At 32.5% G+C, this 16704-nt stretch overlaps 1 protein-coding gene across 4 annotated transcripts in view; it reads right to left on the bottom strand.

The window, feature by feature from the left end:
• The window catches only part of LOC138122949 (pleckstrin homology-like domain family B member 1), a 66717-nt gene that overhangs the window by 33228 nt on the left and 16785 nt on the right, over window positions 1–16704 (bottom strand). For 2 of the 4 annotated variants that reach the window (XM_069037400.1, XM_069037393.1), the window contains 3 exons: window positions 10540–10692; window positions 9884–10057; window positions 54–883 (listed from right to left, as the gene is read on the bottom strand). In XM_069037400.1, the coding sequence (XP_068893501.1) occupies window positions 54–883; window positions 9884–10057; window positions 10540–10690 (1155 nt within the window). In that variant the 5' untranslated portion in view covers window positions 10691–10692. Of the gene's footprint in view, window positions 1–53; window positions 884–937; window positions 1080–9883; window positions 10058–10539; window positions 10693–16704 lie in introns of those variants that run through there. The other 2 variants (XM_069037409.1, XM_069037417.1) reach the window with 2 other exon arrangements.

Raw genomic sequence — 16704 nt, forward strand, 5'->3', positions numbered from 1 at the left:
AAATTTAAACAATTAGCAAGTTCAATTGTTTTTCTCATCATTTACTACATTACTTGTTTTCGTTTTATTTCAGCATCGCTGTTGTATTGTGTTGTTACTGTTTCTGAACAACTAGTAAGTTCATCTGCTGACTCACTTCTTCGAGGTTCAGTTTTAATATTGTTAAACACAGGACTTGGCGTCATATTCCTTAAACACGGTGAAGGATTTCTGTTATAACTTGGAGATGGTGTGAGCGCTCTGCTTAAATTAATGTTTTTATTAACATTAAAATGTTTGTTGTTCCATTCGTTGTGATCCAGATTTACATTCTGATTTTTGGGAATACATCCACTTTCGTAAATAATAACCTTATTATTAATATTTTTTGCTTCATTCACGCTCACATTGACATACTGAGGAGATTTCTTGCCAAAAATTGGTCTCTCAGGAGTTTTACTTTGATGTTTTTCGTTATAATTCAATTCCGAATAATTTAATACATTTTGTGGAAGACTTTTGCTAAAATTCTGAAGATCTGGAGGTGATTTTCCAAGAACATCTCTTGCTGGTGTGTTTACAGTCACTAGATTTGATGAAAACACTTTTGGTGATATGCTTTTTTTGAAATTTTGTTGTGCCAAATATTCAAATTTTGAAACTTTCATCATAATACTTGAAGAAATTGGTTCTTCAATGCCACAGTCTATTAGCGATTCTTTAGAATTTTTTTTAGGTACAACGGGAGGTTTTTTATTGTATTTAGGTTGAAATGTATTGTCCGGTTCAAAGGTGATTGGGGCCATCGAGATTCTAGGATTTGGTAGAACAGACTTCATTATTTTTGCTTCAGCAGGATGATTAAATCTCATGTAATTGGATCTTCCTATTGTTAACATAACACCTATAACAAAATACGGTGTGTGAAAAAAATGCTACTACATATTTAATTTCTTACATTAACATTAAGTCATAATTTTATACTCATTACGTGCACATGGTTAAACTAAAATGGACCCCCTCGAAATGGTCTCTGTGAACAGTCATCTACCGTTGTCAACATCTTTTCCATTATTCAAAGCACTCCTGCTAGACACTTGCTGGAAACATTTCTTTGTCACCCACAGGTTTTTTTTTTTAAATTTGAATTATCGTTTGAAAGTGAAATTCTTTTAATCAACTTTTTGGTTTTCGACCAAATCCAACTTTAATCAACAGTAATGATTTTTAAAAGACTATATCGGTTTCTGTCTTTCCAAACTGTTGTTCTATTTATGTTTTTCATTCAAGAAACAAGTGATAACCTTTGCTATGACGGGACTCATGCTCAAATGATTTTTAAAAATATCTTAGAAAAAGTCCTACGATATCTCAGTTTGAAGTTGCAGATCTGACTGGTATATCTAATCTGCTGGGTCATTATAAATCATTGTTCCATCGCAGTAGGCGTTGGTGACGTAGTTGAATGAATGTGCCGCAAGCCTCATAATATGAGTGAGACTAGTATCGTTGATAGGTGGCGTTACCGGTGGTAGTGGAAATCTGTCTACTCGTTTGTCTAACGTTGCGAGGCTGGCAGTACATTCAAAATTTGTGTGGGTTTTCAACGCCAACTGCGATGGGACAATCATTTATAATGACCCTGTAGTTCTTCTTATGACAGATGACAGGTAAACAGTTATAGTTGTCTTCTTTCTAAGTTTAAAGTAACACTCTTATCAATGAAGTCGATTTCAAACAACCCTCATACTCAAGAACGAAACAATTCAACAAAATCTACTCAACGGTAACTTATAGTTGGTTGTCCCGTCAGTGGTTCAGTTGGATTTGCGCTCTCATTACTTTAATTGCACACATAATTCGGGTATTATTTAATGTTTTGTTTAAATCTCTGATAAAATTAAAAAGCTATTTAGGGGAATACATTGTCTCTTTTATACATGCCTGCCGATAACATTGTGCTTCTCAGGCATTATAAGAAATTGCCATTAGAACTGGTTGTGTTGTAAGGGCCATATCTCACTGGGACGCCGCCAGCAGCGTCGCCATGGCTTCTCTTGTAATCTGCCGTTTGCCAACAGAGTTGCCAAGAGAGTCGCCAGATAAGACGCCAAGAAAATGCCCCAAACAGTAGAATGTCAAAATGGACGTGGAAACAAAATGAAGATAAAGAAATTGTGGGTGCATCCTTTCATTGGCGATCGCTTTGAAAGTGGACTATTTTATAATTGATATGGTGATTTGAGAAAATATTCCTGCAAATTGTAAATAAATATTCCGCGGCGGTATCCCAAAGCAAGGGTCTCTTTAGCACTTCAATAATTATAAATCTCTCGGTATTGAAATTGTCCATCACATTGACAATGCAAGGACGAACTGGAGACACTGCTGGCGTCTGAGTGAGTGACTCGGCATTGTAATCTTTGTATTTTCCTGAAGACGTCGCCAATGCAGAAGCGTCGCCAAATACACACGCTCGTTGCGTTTTGACTGACGACGCTGCCAAAGTGGTAGCGCCGCCAAGTCGCTGCCAGGTCAGATACCCACCATACAAGTCCATGTATTATGTCTGGCGACGTTGCTTCCATGGCGTCCCAGTGAGATATGGCCCTAATAGTACTGCAATCATAACAATGACTTGTTCCGCGATAATGACAACAAAGGAGTTGATTCTACAGCGTGATCAACAATGACTGAGTCTGTTGGCAATGAAACAATTGAAAAATATTGGTGTTTTTCTGTTTCGTAATTGGCACTGACCGGATGTTTTAACTTGACACGACATTTAAAAAAATTTTGGTTATGTCGGGTATGTTTATGCTATTACAAAAATGACCCTTTGATGGTAAACGTCAAATTCTCCTGTCAACTCTGTCAAAGCTGACAACCGGAAATGGGTTTAGATTACAGTGGTACCAAAATCATTCAAATTTTCATTGCTACCAACAGACTCAGTCATTCTTGATCACGTTGTAGTTTGATCCTATTTAAAGTGGTGTCCCCAAAAAAGAAGACGAGTCCATAACTCCCTTACTTATCGGAGGATTTTAATTATACACCAAATTAAATGGTTGCGAATAGGCTACAAAAAGGCCTAATAAATTTATGTGTAGCCCCGAGGGCGTCAAGGCTAAACTGTCAAAATATTTTTTTTCAAATGGGAACATAATTTTTGTTAGTAGTTCTACTATAGATTTTTATTCTAAAAAGAACAATGTATCACAAGTATACACTTACATACAAAAAAATTAAAAAAAAAAAAAAAACGCTACTATCGTCTACGCTAAAACTGCGTTCTGCGCAATCCCACATGTTATTAGGATTTATCATTTGTTTTTCCAGCTAATTGAATTTGGTTATTTTATTACATTGTAATGCAATGCATTTTGATAGGTTCTCGATTGATGCTCGTCATTTGTTTCAAAAAGTAGTATTTAAACAAAAATTATTTGAGGTCATACCGTGCGATCGAAAATAAAAAAAAATCGAGATGGCCATGATTAATACACTTCATTTGGCAGCACGTAAAATTTAATTCAAATGTCATTACAATGGTAATTGTCATTATTAATTATTGACTATTAAAATTTGCTATTACAATATGTTCACTTTAGAGCAACAACTTTTCATTGTCCAGTGTTTCTTCAGCAATGGAGAAAGGCTTGGTCCTATTCGACACCTCGAGTTTTTGAGGAATTTCAACAAAAGTTTCCGGACTTTCAAGGCACTTAACCGACAACTTGCCCAGAAAGTCTACAAATGCGTAAACATGTTTTTGGAAACAGGTAGTGTTCTGCGCAAACAAGCCAGTAGACGACCAACAAAAAGATCAGCTGAAAATATTCAAGAGGGTGAACAAAGAATTATTGCAAAGATTTGTACTTTTTTCTCTATCGTGTGTCTGTTGTGCATGAAATTACCCCTTGACAATAAGAGCCCCCACAATCGACAACAACCTCTCAATTCACAATGGACATAAGCCTAAGAAATACATATTGCATAAGCCATACATAGTATTAATTCATACGTAATTTAGGGGAACTGTTCACAATAAACATAATTCTTATGTACAAATCTTGTTATTGCGGACCCACGTTGCTAATGTTGCTATGGAAATGGTAATCATAATAATGATAATAAAATAAATAAACACAAAAAAGTCAAAATGTGGAGGCGAGACGCCGGTAATTATGTTGATAAGCACTGCACTATTACTTGATAGTATTATCCGTAATAGTGTATGTACTCCGGCAAAATTGCCGTGCCGCCGGGTGGATGTGGGATAGTGAACATAATAAACTAACTACTCAAAAACTCCTAAAATTAGGTACAGGTTAGGAAATTTCCTGAATTTATGTTTTTGTAAAGGTTTTTAAATATCGCAGAGGATATATCTGCTTAAAGCTGACTCGTACTGTAAGTTATTTCCTTTCTCAGTTTGCTAGTTTCGTAATCCAGAAAAGTTGTCCAAATCACACAATACTTGGCTGCAGCTATTTTTTATACTTTATAGAAGTAAGTGAATAATCTCATTTATCGGAAAAAGGGCATACCTATATTCAATTTTGTTTATTATTCGACTTCGCACTTGTCATCTAGTAATTTCTCACTAGATTTCCCCTCCAAAAAGAACGTACAGCAACTTACATCCAAGAATTTTCAAAAATGTACACTAGGGAGTGTTCGGATAGAAATGCCACTGGGTATTTATGATTGTGATTATCACAGCCACTCAAAAAATATCCAGCTTATTTCATAAAACTATTTTCATAATACCAATTCATTAAACTCAGCTTGTTTGTTAAAGTTAACAGTATTTTGACGGTATAAGTAGCTAGGATAGAAAATAAATCACAGCAAGATCCTTAATAATTGTCTTTCTCATTTGAGTTACTTCATTGATATTTTTGGTATGTTTAGATTTTTATCTCGAGTAAAAGATTTGTAACTATTATTTTTAAATTGTTGGAGGTCAGATTGTTGTCTTGTTTTTAATGGTGTGTAATACTCTGCCACTATTTTGTTCTCTTTAGTATTGGTCATTTTTTTTTAATTTATTGCAAATTTTTTTTGTTTATTTTGTGCAAGTTTTAATTGCAACATTTTCAGAATTTATGTATATTAATTATAAAAAAATGGGGATTATATTTCTTAGAAAGTAGTATACGGAATTGATATATATTTTTTATTTTAATGTCGAAAAACAAGCAAAACATCTTCGAAGACGTTATTTAAAGTCAGTAAGGATTTCTTCTATTTTAACAAAACTGTAAAGTACAGGTGCAGTTCCAGTGGCGGCGGTGGCAAAAGTTTGTCCATAAATTCTCATCAATTAGCTCTTTTCCAACATTTACCAGTTTTCAATTGTAAATTATAACGCCTCAAAAAAAAAGTTTGTATATGAGTTCATAAAATACTCGAATTCAGAGCAGCATATCTGAAGACTGTATGATACAAGGTTATAGTTATTTGTATCACTAGGCCAGAAACTGCACGTTTGCGAGCATGAGTACGGTTTGCAGTACGAGTCGATAGACGAGTATTGTAAGTACGAATGCTCGCAAAACACTTTCTGGACGTGTGATACACAAAATTTTTCATGCCGACTTCTGCGGATTTTTGTTAAATGGAAGTTAAAGCACTTGTTTTAATAATTGGTATTAGGGACTTTTTTTGTGTTGGCAACACTTACATTTAAACATTTAAATTTTAAAATCAACATCGCTCTTGTTTCCTGACATTTATTAAATTTAATTAATTTGTTTTGTTTTTGACATTTTCCTGAAACATTTGTTGTAATAAATACACCAGCCCATATTCAAGAAGTGGCTCGAAACGTAATTTTAATTAATTAATTTTAGTTAAATATTGCTTCTTTGTAGTTTGTACGTTGTTATAAATAGAAAAACATTTTTAACGAGCCATCCATAGAACAAACATTGAAGTTTGATAGAATTCTGATAACAAATGCCAACCGAAACCGATGACAACTCGAAATCCCTACTTTTAGCCGGACTAGGCCAGCAATGTATGTGTTTCTGGACGATTTCGAGATCTGTAATTTACCAAATTCCAGCCGGAGGCACGAAAAATTTTATATAAAATTTGCATGTACGGTCGGTGGACAAATAAAACTGGGACACTTAAAATTTAATCTATGTAAATCAGACCATTGAATTGTCAATATATTTGTCAGTGTCTATGTAATATGTCATACCAAAGTTAACCTATTTGTGATAAAGCCGTAATTAAACCATGCAAATTTGTAAATTTTGACTTATGTGATTGTCATTTTTGTCCCAGTTTTATTTGTCCATCGACTGTACATTATCGAAGAATTTTATGCAGCTGGAATAATTCTGTTTGTTTTGGTAAACATTTTTTATCCCTAAAATTTACAGCTTGTAAAGTTAGTCCACTTGCTTTCAAAACTTTCCCGTACACCTATTTTTCGCTGTATTAAATCAGGGTAGTAATTAATCAACTCTGACATTTAAATTTTTGAAAAGTCACAATGCCTCGACTGACAGAGCAAGTATCAAGACAAAGTTTTGATGCTTGCCAAATTAGAAGAGGAGTGGTCCATAAGAAGGGTTGCTATTCATAATGGGCTAAATAAAAGCACTGTTCTTCAAGTAAAGAAGAGGTGAGAACAAGAAGGGACCGTGAGTAGAAGACCGATCATAATTTTTTTAGTTGCTGTCAATGTCATCTTTAACCTAATCTCAAAATTACCCGTTCACACTGCTTAAATTTTACAAAATCGTTGTTACTTGATTTTGAATGTGTACGCGATAGTTTTGAAAGCAAGTGTACATCGCATTTTTCAAAACTGACAGAAATTTGATGTCCCACTTTTTATGCTCCCAATGGTACATTGTTGCCGGATCTTTTAAATTTGGTCTATCCTTTTTAAATTGGAAGTAGCATTAATAAATCATTTACTTTCTTACGAATATTAAAATAATAGATCTGGCAATGCACTGACAGAAAAGAAAAGTTGCACACGTTGCACCATTAAATCAGTTAGTCCAACATGAAAAGAAAAAAATCACGGCCAACTCGGTCCCAAAAAGATCGTGAATGCCTAATACAAATTTGTACCTTTTTATATTCAGTTGGAGCAGGATTTTTTTTTTAAATAATGTTAGTGCATTATGGCAATGTTGTCGTTTTTATTCAAAACAGAGTCAAGTAGTGATCCTGCTGTCTTTTGTTTTGAATAAATGAGCAACATTGCTGAAATAATTCTTGACAATTAGGGATTGTTTTGAGCAAATCTGTTTAATTTTCACCAAAACAAATGCACTAACGTTATTAAGAGAAAATCTTTTTTTAACTGAATATAAAAAGGTATGTATAAATTTGCACAATTTTTTTTGACGTCTTGTTTTAATTAATACCTCCTAACAGTTTTTCATAGAATCCGAAAAAAATGTGCATACAAATGAGTGTACAGTCGTGTTCATGAAAATGTTGTACAGCTACTTTAGGGTTGTCTGTATCGGATTTAAACAATATCAAAACATCACCATGGATGTGTCTTTCTCTTGTTTGGAACTTGTTTTTTCTATTTTTGTGTTGAATAAGCATTATTAGGTATTGCTAGGAAGCGTACACGCAACAAAGCTGTACAAAACTTTTTTGAACTGTACGAAATCATGTACAAGTTCACACATTACAAATTCTGTACAACACGTTTTTGAGCACAACTGTACCACACATTAAATTTACCACAAAAAAAATTTCAAATTATTTTTTAGTTTCTGTTTTATACGAGTGATCTGTTTTAGCTGACATCCGTCTTGTCAGTGCCATTTTTAATATGTTGTTACAAATTGTACAAATACAACACACACAAATTCATAACCAGTGTTCAGAGTATAAGCAAGGCCTAGTTAAAAAAGTGTCAAACAAGAAAGTGAGGTTATGGTAAATAAAGATTTATATTTCTTGAAACACCAATAACAAACAAGAAGTCAATCTTAATTAATTTAATTTATTACCACCTTTGTGTTTAAAGTTTTGCCTTAAGATAAGAAATTTAACTTTCATTAAGATATGCCAATTTTACAAAAATCTTCACATTAGTGGGAATGGGCCAGAGGCCACGTTAATGACATTTTCAAAGCCAACTAATATTTTTTGAAGTTGAATTTTCTTAACAATTTTTTTCAACTTTTGATGAAGGATACCAAGTTGCCCTTATATCCCAAAAATAAATTAAGATAGGAAATTGAAAAAATTAAAAAGTAACAGAACTTAACTTCCCCTAACCCTACCAAGTCTTAATGAAATTAGATAACCCAATTTCAAAATGTTTAACGGTTTCCATACTATTTAGAGAATGCATAAGCTACTAAGAAAATGATTTCACAATATGACAAGCGATTTAAAAAAATTTTTTTCAAGGAAAAATAGTACATATATTATTATACGAGTTTTATAAGACGCTTGATTGTGACACGAGTTGAGTGAACGAGTGCGTATAAAACGAATGTAATTATACTATTTTTTTACTTTGGTCGCATTAATTTGATAAAAGCTCAAAAATCTAATTATGAAATAATCCAGGGACTTTTGTGTGGCATGAGGTATGGTGGCATTTCTGTGAAATTTATGTCAAATGTTTTAATTGTTAACAGGAGCTCGCTAGAGATGCCGGACGCCGGTCAGCGTGCTATTACAGCAGTACCAACGTAATACATATTAAAAAAAAAAAAAAAACGGTTTCACAAAAAGTTCCTTTTTCTATTTTGCACCTTTAACACAGTCAGTATAACACTGGTTTCAGGAACATTTACTTAAATTTTGCACATGTTGGCAGTCACTCACAATGAGTAGTTGCTAGGTGAACACTGCACTTCACGACACTTTAAATTCAAAAGCTGCAATTGTTCGTATAGTTACCAGTGTTACCAACCCTTTACATCTACCAAAAGCATTATCTCTTGAACTTTTTTTAATTTAAAATTTAAAATAGGGGCAAAATAGAAAAAATATTTTTTCTGATTTGCTGTTTTAATAAGCTATTAACACATCCGACATCTAGGAACTTTTTTCAGTTGGTAACACACATTGCCGGCAGCAAATTGACTCTGGTATTCTCTGCTATTTGCCGCATTTCTGGATAATTCATCTTTAATTGCAATTTCACTTACAAAAAATGACAATTATGTTTAGTCTAGATTCAAATTTAGAATTTTACTTTAAATATACCATCAAATATATGTGTTACCAACTGTCACAAAATTCCCTAAATTAGCAAAATTGATTTTATTTGTAAAAAACATGTACTTAATATGCAAATTAGAAAAAATAGTATAAAAAATCCGTTTTATAAAACATAAGAGCACTCGTTATTTACAGGCACTCCTGCCTGCGGCAGTCTTAATAAAAGTGTCTTAATTTAAGTTTTATAAAACTCATGTTTTAATATACATACTATTATTACACTCGTTTCAAAACCCATTTTGTCGCACATGTTTACTTTATAGCACTCCTCGCTGCTCTCGTCGTGCTCTAAAAAACCCGTGCGACAAAATGGTGTCTTATACTTATGATACCAAAGTAGAAAAATATATTAATGAAAGCAGCCACAGTATACCTACATAGAAATAATATTATAAATGACTAAATGAGTATTTTCACCTCATGTAAATTAGATTTATGTCCTTTTCATGTATTTATAAATAGGCACTTGTTTTAGCAATAGTACAACACATACATGGTCACTTGAATGCAGAAGCTTTACTGATGTAATTATTAACATCACTTAAAATGTGACGCATACTTATATTGCATCATTATGATAATAAAAATGTAGTATCCCTCTAAACATATGTTGTTGTGTCTCTATAAGTATAACAAATTATGTAGTACTAAGGATTTGGTAGGGCCTAACCTTGAGACAGGCGAGTCGGTCTACATATTTGAACTCCATCTACGGAAAGATTGTCTGAGAGAGGATAGATGGTAACTACACCTTCACTGTTTTCTATGTGACAGTGTAATGGAAGAACTCCTGTTCCTTGTACATGAATATCCACACCAGGACCACATCCCAACGTAATACGACCTAAAAAAGACAAAAATAATTACTTAATTTCGTAGACAGATTTATTGATGCATATTTTTGCCCCCAACTAAAGAGACCATTCGACAAATGCCAAGGTAGAATTTGTTTCTTTTAGTTTTTAAAATAAACGGCGATGCGACGGATGTTCAGATTTTCCCGTTTTAAACATGTGTTACCTACGTGCGGAACACCCTACGGAAATAGAAACATAACCCACACTGTTATATACAGAAACCGTAATAGCATTTGGATAAACAATTCTGTTACAACTCGTGGTTATGACTAATTTTATTTATTAACTGTGGAGAAAATATTAACATGATTATTTGAAATTGAAGAACCATAAAGCTTGAGCTACAAAATCCTTATGTCATACCTTTATAATATGTAGGTACATCATAAGTACAATCGTCAATTAATCACACTGTTAGGTCTAATAGGTTTTAGCTGAATATAAGCACATTAATAAACAGTTATACCACTACCTTGTGGAATGGGATGAAGTGTTACAGAAGTACTAAGTCGATCGCCTCCGATGTTAACCAAGTGTGGTGTATCAGTCTGTAATTTTAGGGCTGTTGCTCCATTGTCCAGTACTTCTGAAGGAGATTCTGTTCCCGTTGACCCCGACATTCCTACAAAAATTAACATTTTATCTACCGAGAAACGGGTTGTGTCTGATCGATGAGCAATGTAACAATTAATTGTATTGAAAATGTGTACTAAAAAAATAATTAAAACAGGTCATTATAAATTATTGTCCCATCGTAGTTGGTGTTGAAAACCCACACAAAATTTGGCTGTGGCGCCAGCGTCGCAACGTTAGACAAACTTGTACACAGGTTTCCACACTGACCTCCACTACCACCGGTAGCATCACATATCGGCGATATTGGTCTCACTCATGTTATGAGTCACGCGTTTTCGAAACATTTTTTACAATAATTGACGAATACCACCAGTTATGTTTCTCCAGTTTTTTTAGTTTAATGTTAATAATTTATAAATTATTTTGCAAATCGTTATTCTCAGCTTTAAAAAAAAGTTGTGCTTATTTTATAGAAGTATTTTGTAAAGTTTACCTCTGGTCTTAATAGAATCATCACTTCTAAGTTGATGCAGAAAGGTCTGTTATGATTCCTTTAGTAACATGTAATTTTCTGATTTAAGTAATCTTATTTTTTAAATGTATTTTTTTTCTACTTTATACAAGTAGCTCTAGGAATACTTTGTGTTTTGTATTGTATTTTGTAAGTGTCCTATTTAATAATAGATAACAATACAAACAATAATAAGAAATAAATTTTCTTTTTTACTTTGTCTCAAATACTCTAGTCAGGATTGGTAATTTCAAGTGGTCCAGGGCTATCACGGTAACAAAAATTTGAAGCTTTTTTACATTCTGTTGGATAATATGCAGATATAACTAATTTCACAGTTAAGACTATTTCTTGGCAGATAATCTCTGAATTTAGTTGGAATTAGTATAATTTTTCGCTTTCTTCCTTCACGGAATCTTTTCTACGTGGTGTGAGATATTTGAATACCTTCAATATACAATATGAACATAAAGTTTGGAACAAAATTCATAATAGCGTTATGTGATGTTTTTAAGAAAATTGCTCGTACAGGTCGATTGTATTTAGAAAAATTCCATATCGTGACGCGCAATTTGTTTAAGTGACGTCATTGGTTTTTGCGCAATGTCGTCATCACTTATTTTTTAAATGACAACCCTCACTTTTTTCTTCTCTTTCCTAGTACCTAACCTAAACGATGGATGAAAAAAATTGTTACCTTACATAATTTTTTTTTGAGAAAATGACAAATTTTACCTCAAAAATTTAATTTTTAGGAATATCCAATTTTAATTGACCTCAAACAAGAACAAATAAACATCTTAAGGTTTACAATAAAATTTAACGTAAATGTTGAAATTGCGCCGACACATTTTGTACACTGCGCTCAATAATGTCAGGGCTGATGTGTTCCATTTCAGTGCGAATTCTCTGCCGTAAATCTTCTAAATTGTTTGATGTAGTATTAAAATAAACTCTCTATTTTAAATAACCCCATTGAAAAAAATTACATTAAAATTGAATTATATTTTCAAAGTAAAATTTGTCAAAAATTTTTATTCATCATTTAGGTGATAGAAAGGTCTATCAGGAAGAGGTAGAAAAAAGTGGGGGATGTCATTTGACAAAAAATGGTGATGTCATTGCGCGAAAACCAACGACGTTATTTAAACAAATTGCACGTCACAGGATGGAATTTTTCGAAATAAAATCCACCTATCCGAGCGATTTTCTCAAAAACATCACAACGCTTTTATGAATTTTGTTCCAAACTTTATGTTCATACTTTATAGGCATACAAATAGTGTACTAAGTTTAATAATTTTATTAGATTAATTGTGTTCCGTAATAATTGTTCCAAATGTTCCACTTTTTTTAATCACTTTTTATTTTTGCTGATCTATTTAGCACTCCTAGAAGCGGTGGTCTGATTTAAAGTACATACATACTCGTAAAGTTCACCAACTCACATTGTACTTATCGACTGGATAGGATACGAGTTACTTACTTTTTTATAGGTTGCATTCTATTTTGTATTAATAAATTAGTTATGTTTTTAACAGATAGGTAATAAATTAATGCGAATGAAAGCAAGTAGCAGTATGCCGTTATTCATGTTAAAAGTATGCAACTAAAATATTGGTTTATTTTTTTATTATCATCACTATTGGAACAATGTAAACGCCATTGTTAATTTTTTTATTATCATTATTTTCTGACGTAACCCGCATCTGTCATATCTACTGGAAAAAATGTTCTGAAGAACAAATTTGTCAGATTTACCAACAGATAATGCTTACGATGTGATGCAGTAAACACACTGACGTTTAAACTAATAAAAAATAGTATTTTTAACAGATCCGTAGATGTAGAGTAATCTGAGTCATGAATATCTACCCTTACTTAATCATTCTGCAACCATAACTTACGTGTAACAGTTGTCAAATATGTAATATCAAATAATTTTATACTCGTACATATAAGCCTTAAGTCTTTTTGGGACCGAGTTAGCTATGACTTTTTCTGTTCATGTTGGACCAACTGATTCAGTGATGCAACGGATGCAATTTTTTTTCTGTCATTGTCTGTTTGACATTTTGTTGTCACCGCATTGCCAGATTTATTATTTTAATTATCGTAATAAAGTAAATGATTTATTAAGTGTAAAAATAATTTTAATTTCCGTCAAAGGAAAAGTCAAAATTGCCAAAATAACTTTGTTACGACAAAAAAATTTCATTAAACGATGCTACTTCAAATTTAAAAAGGATAGACCAGATTTAAGAGATCCGGCAACAATGTACCTATTCAGAAAATATAACCTTCAACTGAAAACAACCTAACCTAACACAAAAAGTGTCAATTTACTTTAGGGTAGTTAGTTATTACCAGGTACCGTGCGATCAAATAAAAAAAAAATAGAGTAAGCGAAAATGATGGTTTAAACCAATTAAAGCATCAGAATAGCACAATCTTGGTAACTCGATTTTTTTTAATTGATCGCACGTTACTACTGCCAACAAAAACACTAGATGGTCATAGCCAACTCGGTCCCAAAAATATCGTGAATGCCTAATATGTAGTGAGCAAAATCATAGAAAAGTGGTTGCAAGCTCAACTTGTACAACACTTCGAAGTAAATAATTTCTGTACAATTCGGTTGCAGAAAGAATAAATAAATATACATCTACAGCCGCCTTCAAAATTACTTGTGCTTTTGAAAAACATAAATATGTAGTTATTTTGGATTTTCAAGGTTTTTGTTCAATATTGTCATATTGATTTCCTAAAACTCCAGTGGTTAGTTTACACGGTAAAAGTTCTGATTATGTTCAGGTAAATTACGGGATTCCGCAAGGCTCTGTCTTGGGTCCCACTATTTTCCTTTTTTTTGTATATAAATGACATTGAAAATGCGATCTCCGATGCGCAAATTTTGCTACATGATTATGATACTTTTTTTAAATTCGAAAGTGACTTACCAAATCTATACCAAATTATATCTACAGGGTGTCCCAAAAATGGCGTACTAACTACTTACTACCGTATCCAGGATGTTTAAATGTACACGAAAAAAATATGGAAAAATTTTTTCAGGCAAAAAAATAAATTATTATTATTTTTATTATTAACGGTAATACAATGTAAACAAAGATGTACTCGTACATCATTACCTTGCAATGTTACCGTAGTGGATTTAAAATATTTTTTTCGATTTCCAAAGCTTCTAAATTCACTATTGTGCAGGATTAGATATTGGTAGTGAGAATTCTTGTACTTTGTGATAATATGTACGATTAGAGGTAGCTGTCATGACAATTTAATACATATATTTCAAAATAATTTTCCTGTTGAGTGCCACTTTCAAGGACCGCCAAATCAGCAATTAAGTCCAATAGAATTTTTTAAACATTTTTCTGACGTTTACGGTAGTCTCTTCTACACCGTAGTGCACCGTTAGTACGCCATTTTTGGGACACCCTGTATAACTGGTACTAATTTATTTGTAGATTGAGAAGACGTAAGACGCAAATATAAATTGCATTATGTATCTACGCAAATATAGAATTATTATGTAATAACTATAGGCTTTTTAAAGTTTTCGAAAATCCCAAGTCATTTATTTTTCACCACCACCAATACCTAGCATGTTAGTTTTATTTTATTCTGTATATTTTGTTAGATTTGTTGATACAAAACTGTTGTAATTAATGGGATTATTTCAAAATATACCTTAAATGTTAGTTGTCAATATACCTATAAGGGTTTTCTAAAAAACGCATTAAATCTACGTCATCATACTACATATATCTATTTTTTCTGTGTTCAAGTTCCAGGGCAAGTGGTTTTAACAAGAGATAATTCGAATTAATTTAATACCGACACTGTCTGGATTACATCATCACCGTTAAGTACCATCTGTTCTCCAAACTACGTACACAAAACAAAAAGCGTTATCACAAATTATTGTTGAGAGTATTCTCTAAAACCGATTAAATTCCGTCAACAGTTTTATTTTGTTAATTCTAAATGTGTCCCACCGAAAATCAGAAAAACAGTAAATCACCATAAAAATTAGACAGCCTTTTTAGCCTATAATTGAAGTTGGATTACTGAATGTTAAATATTCATTTAGCTCTCTTAAATATAAGGTATAAAAAGTAAAAATACTTGATTAAATCAATACAGAATATACAGGGTCTGTACCGGACCAAAATAATAGGGTGAAATCATCATCTTCTGGGAATAATAGGAAAAATATTTAAAAAAATCCATCCTCATTGGATTTTAAAATAAGAACGTTGTTAATTGACGAATCGCGTGTAGATATAAAATTACCTTAAAAAATTATACAGGGTGAGCAACAATAACTGATGCAGTTGGCAAAAAAAAATTTTACATAAAATTTTCAAGACTGTGAATTGTACCTATTTCGGTTTGTTTTATTGACATTATTGACAGCTGGTATACATTTCAAATTTAAAACTCTTGGTTTTTGTAATCGTTTATTAATAAAATAGTTTTCTCGTTGGAACATGACATAAAAGTCACCAAAAATCACCAGAATTTATTGCCAACTCAATCAGTACTTGTTGCTCACACGGTATTAGTAACTATCGAAACAAATTTGATTGTTGCAAAGACATAATAATTGAATATTATGTCATAATAAATTATTTCTGACAATTACAAATTGAATATTATGTCATAATAAATTATTTCTGACAATTACAAAAGTCATTAAAAACGCTTAATGTTTACTTCTTCAGAATATTTTGATATGCCTGTCTTATATGGACAGTTTGATAAGAGTGCCACAGTTGCTGCTCAGGAGTACGCAGTTCGTTTTCCCAATAGGGAACATCATAGCAGAAATACTATAACCTAAAAACGTCCGTCATTGCACAAACAATGCGGATACCCAACAATGGATATGCATCATTTGAAATGCATCCCTAGTTACAAATAAAGCAGGAAAACTAATTTATAGGTAACTAAACATCAACAACAGGATTGGTCAGTTTAAATTGCTTCTTTCCTAATCACTATTTAAGAACATTTTTCCTATTATTCCCAGAAGATGATGAATTCACCGTATTATTTTGGTCCGCCAGTTCTGATAGACCCTGTATATATACAGTGCGTTCGTCAAGTTTGGAATAAATTCGATAAAACTGTAAGTATTAATTTCTGAGAAAAATCCTTGAATAGGTCAACTTTGTTTTTAAAAAGTGCATATTGTTCAGTACTTTGCTTATATTGACAGCTTGTCATCTCCTAATAGTGACGTCATCAATATATTTTTTAAATGACAACCCCCATTTTTTTCTTGTTTTTCTGGTACGCCTTCGTACTAGTTAAACGATCAATGAAAAAAATTGACACCTTACATAACAATTTTTTTGAGAAAATGACACGTTCGCACTGAAACGGAACAAATAAGCCCTAACATTATTGAGCGCAGTGTACAAAGTGTCGGTGCCAAATAGTTGGCGGGAGGCAATTTCAACATTTGCGTTAAATTTTATTGTTAACCTGAGATGTTTGTTTGAATTTGTTTGAGGTCAA

This window comes from Tenebrio molitor, chromosome 1 (genome assembly GCF_963966145.1).
Source record: "Tenebrio molitor chromosome 1, icTenMoli1.1, whole genome shotgun sequence".
Lineage (NCBI taxonomy): Eukaryota > Metazoa > Arthropoda > Insecta > Coleoptera > Tenebrionidae > Tenebrio > Tenebrio molitor.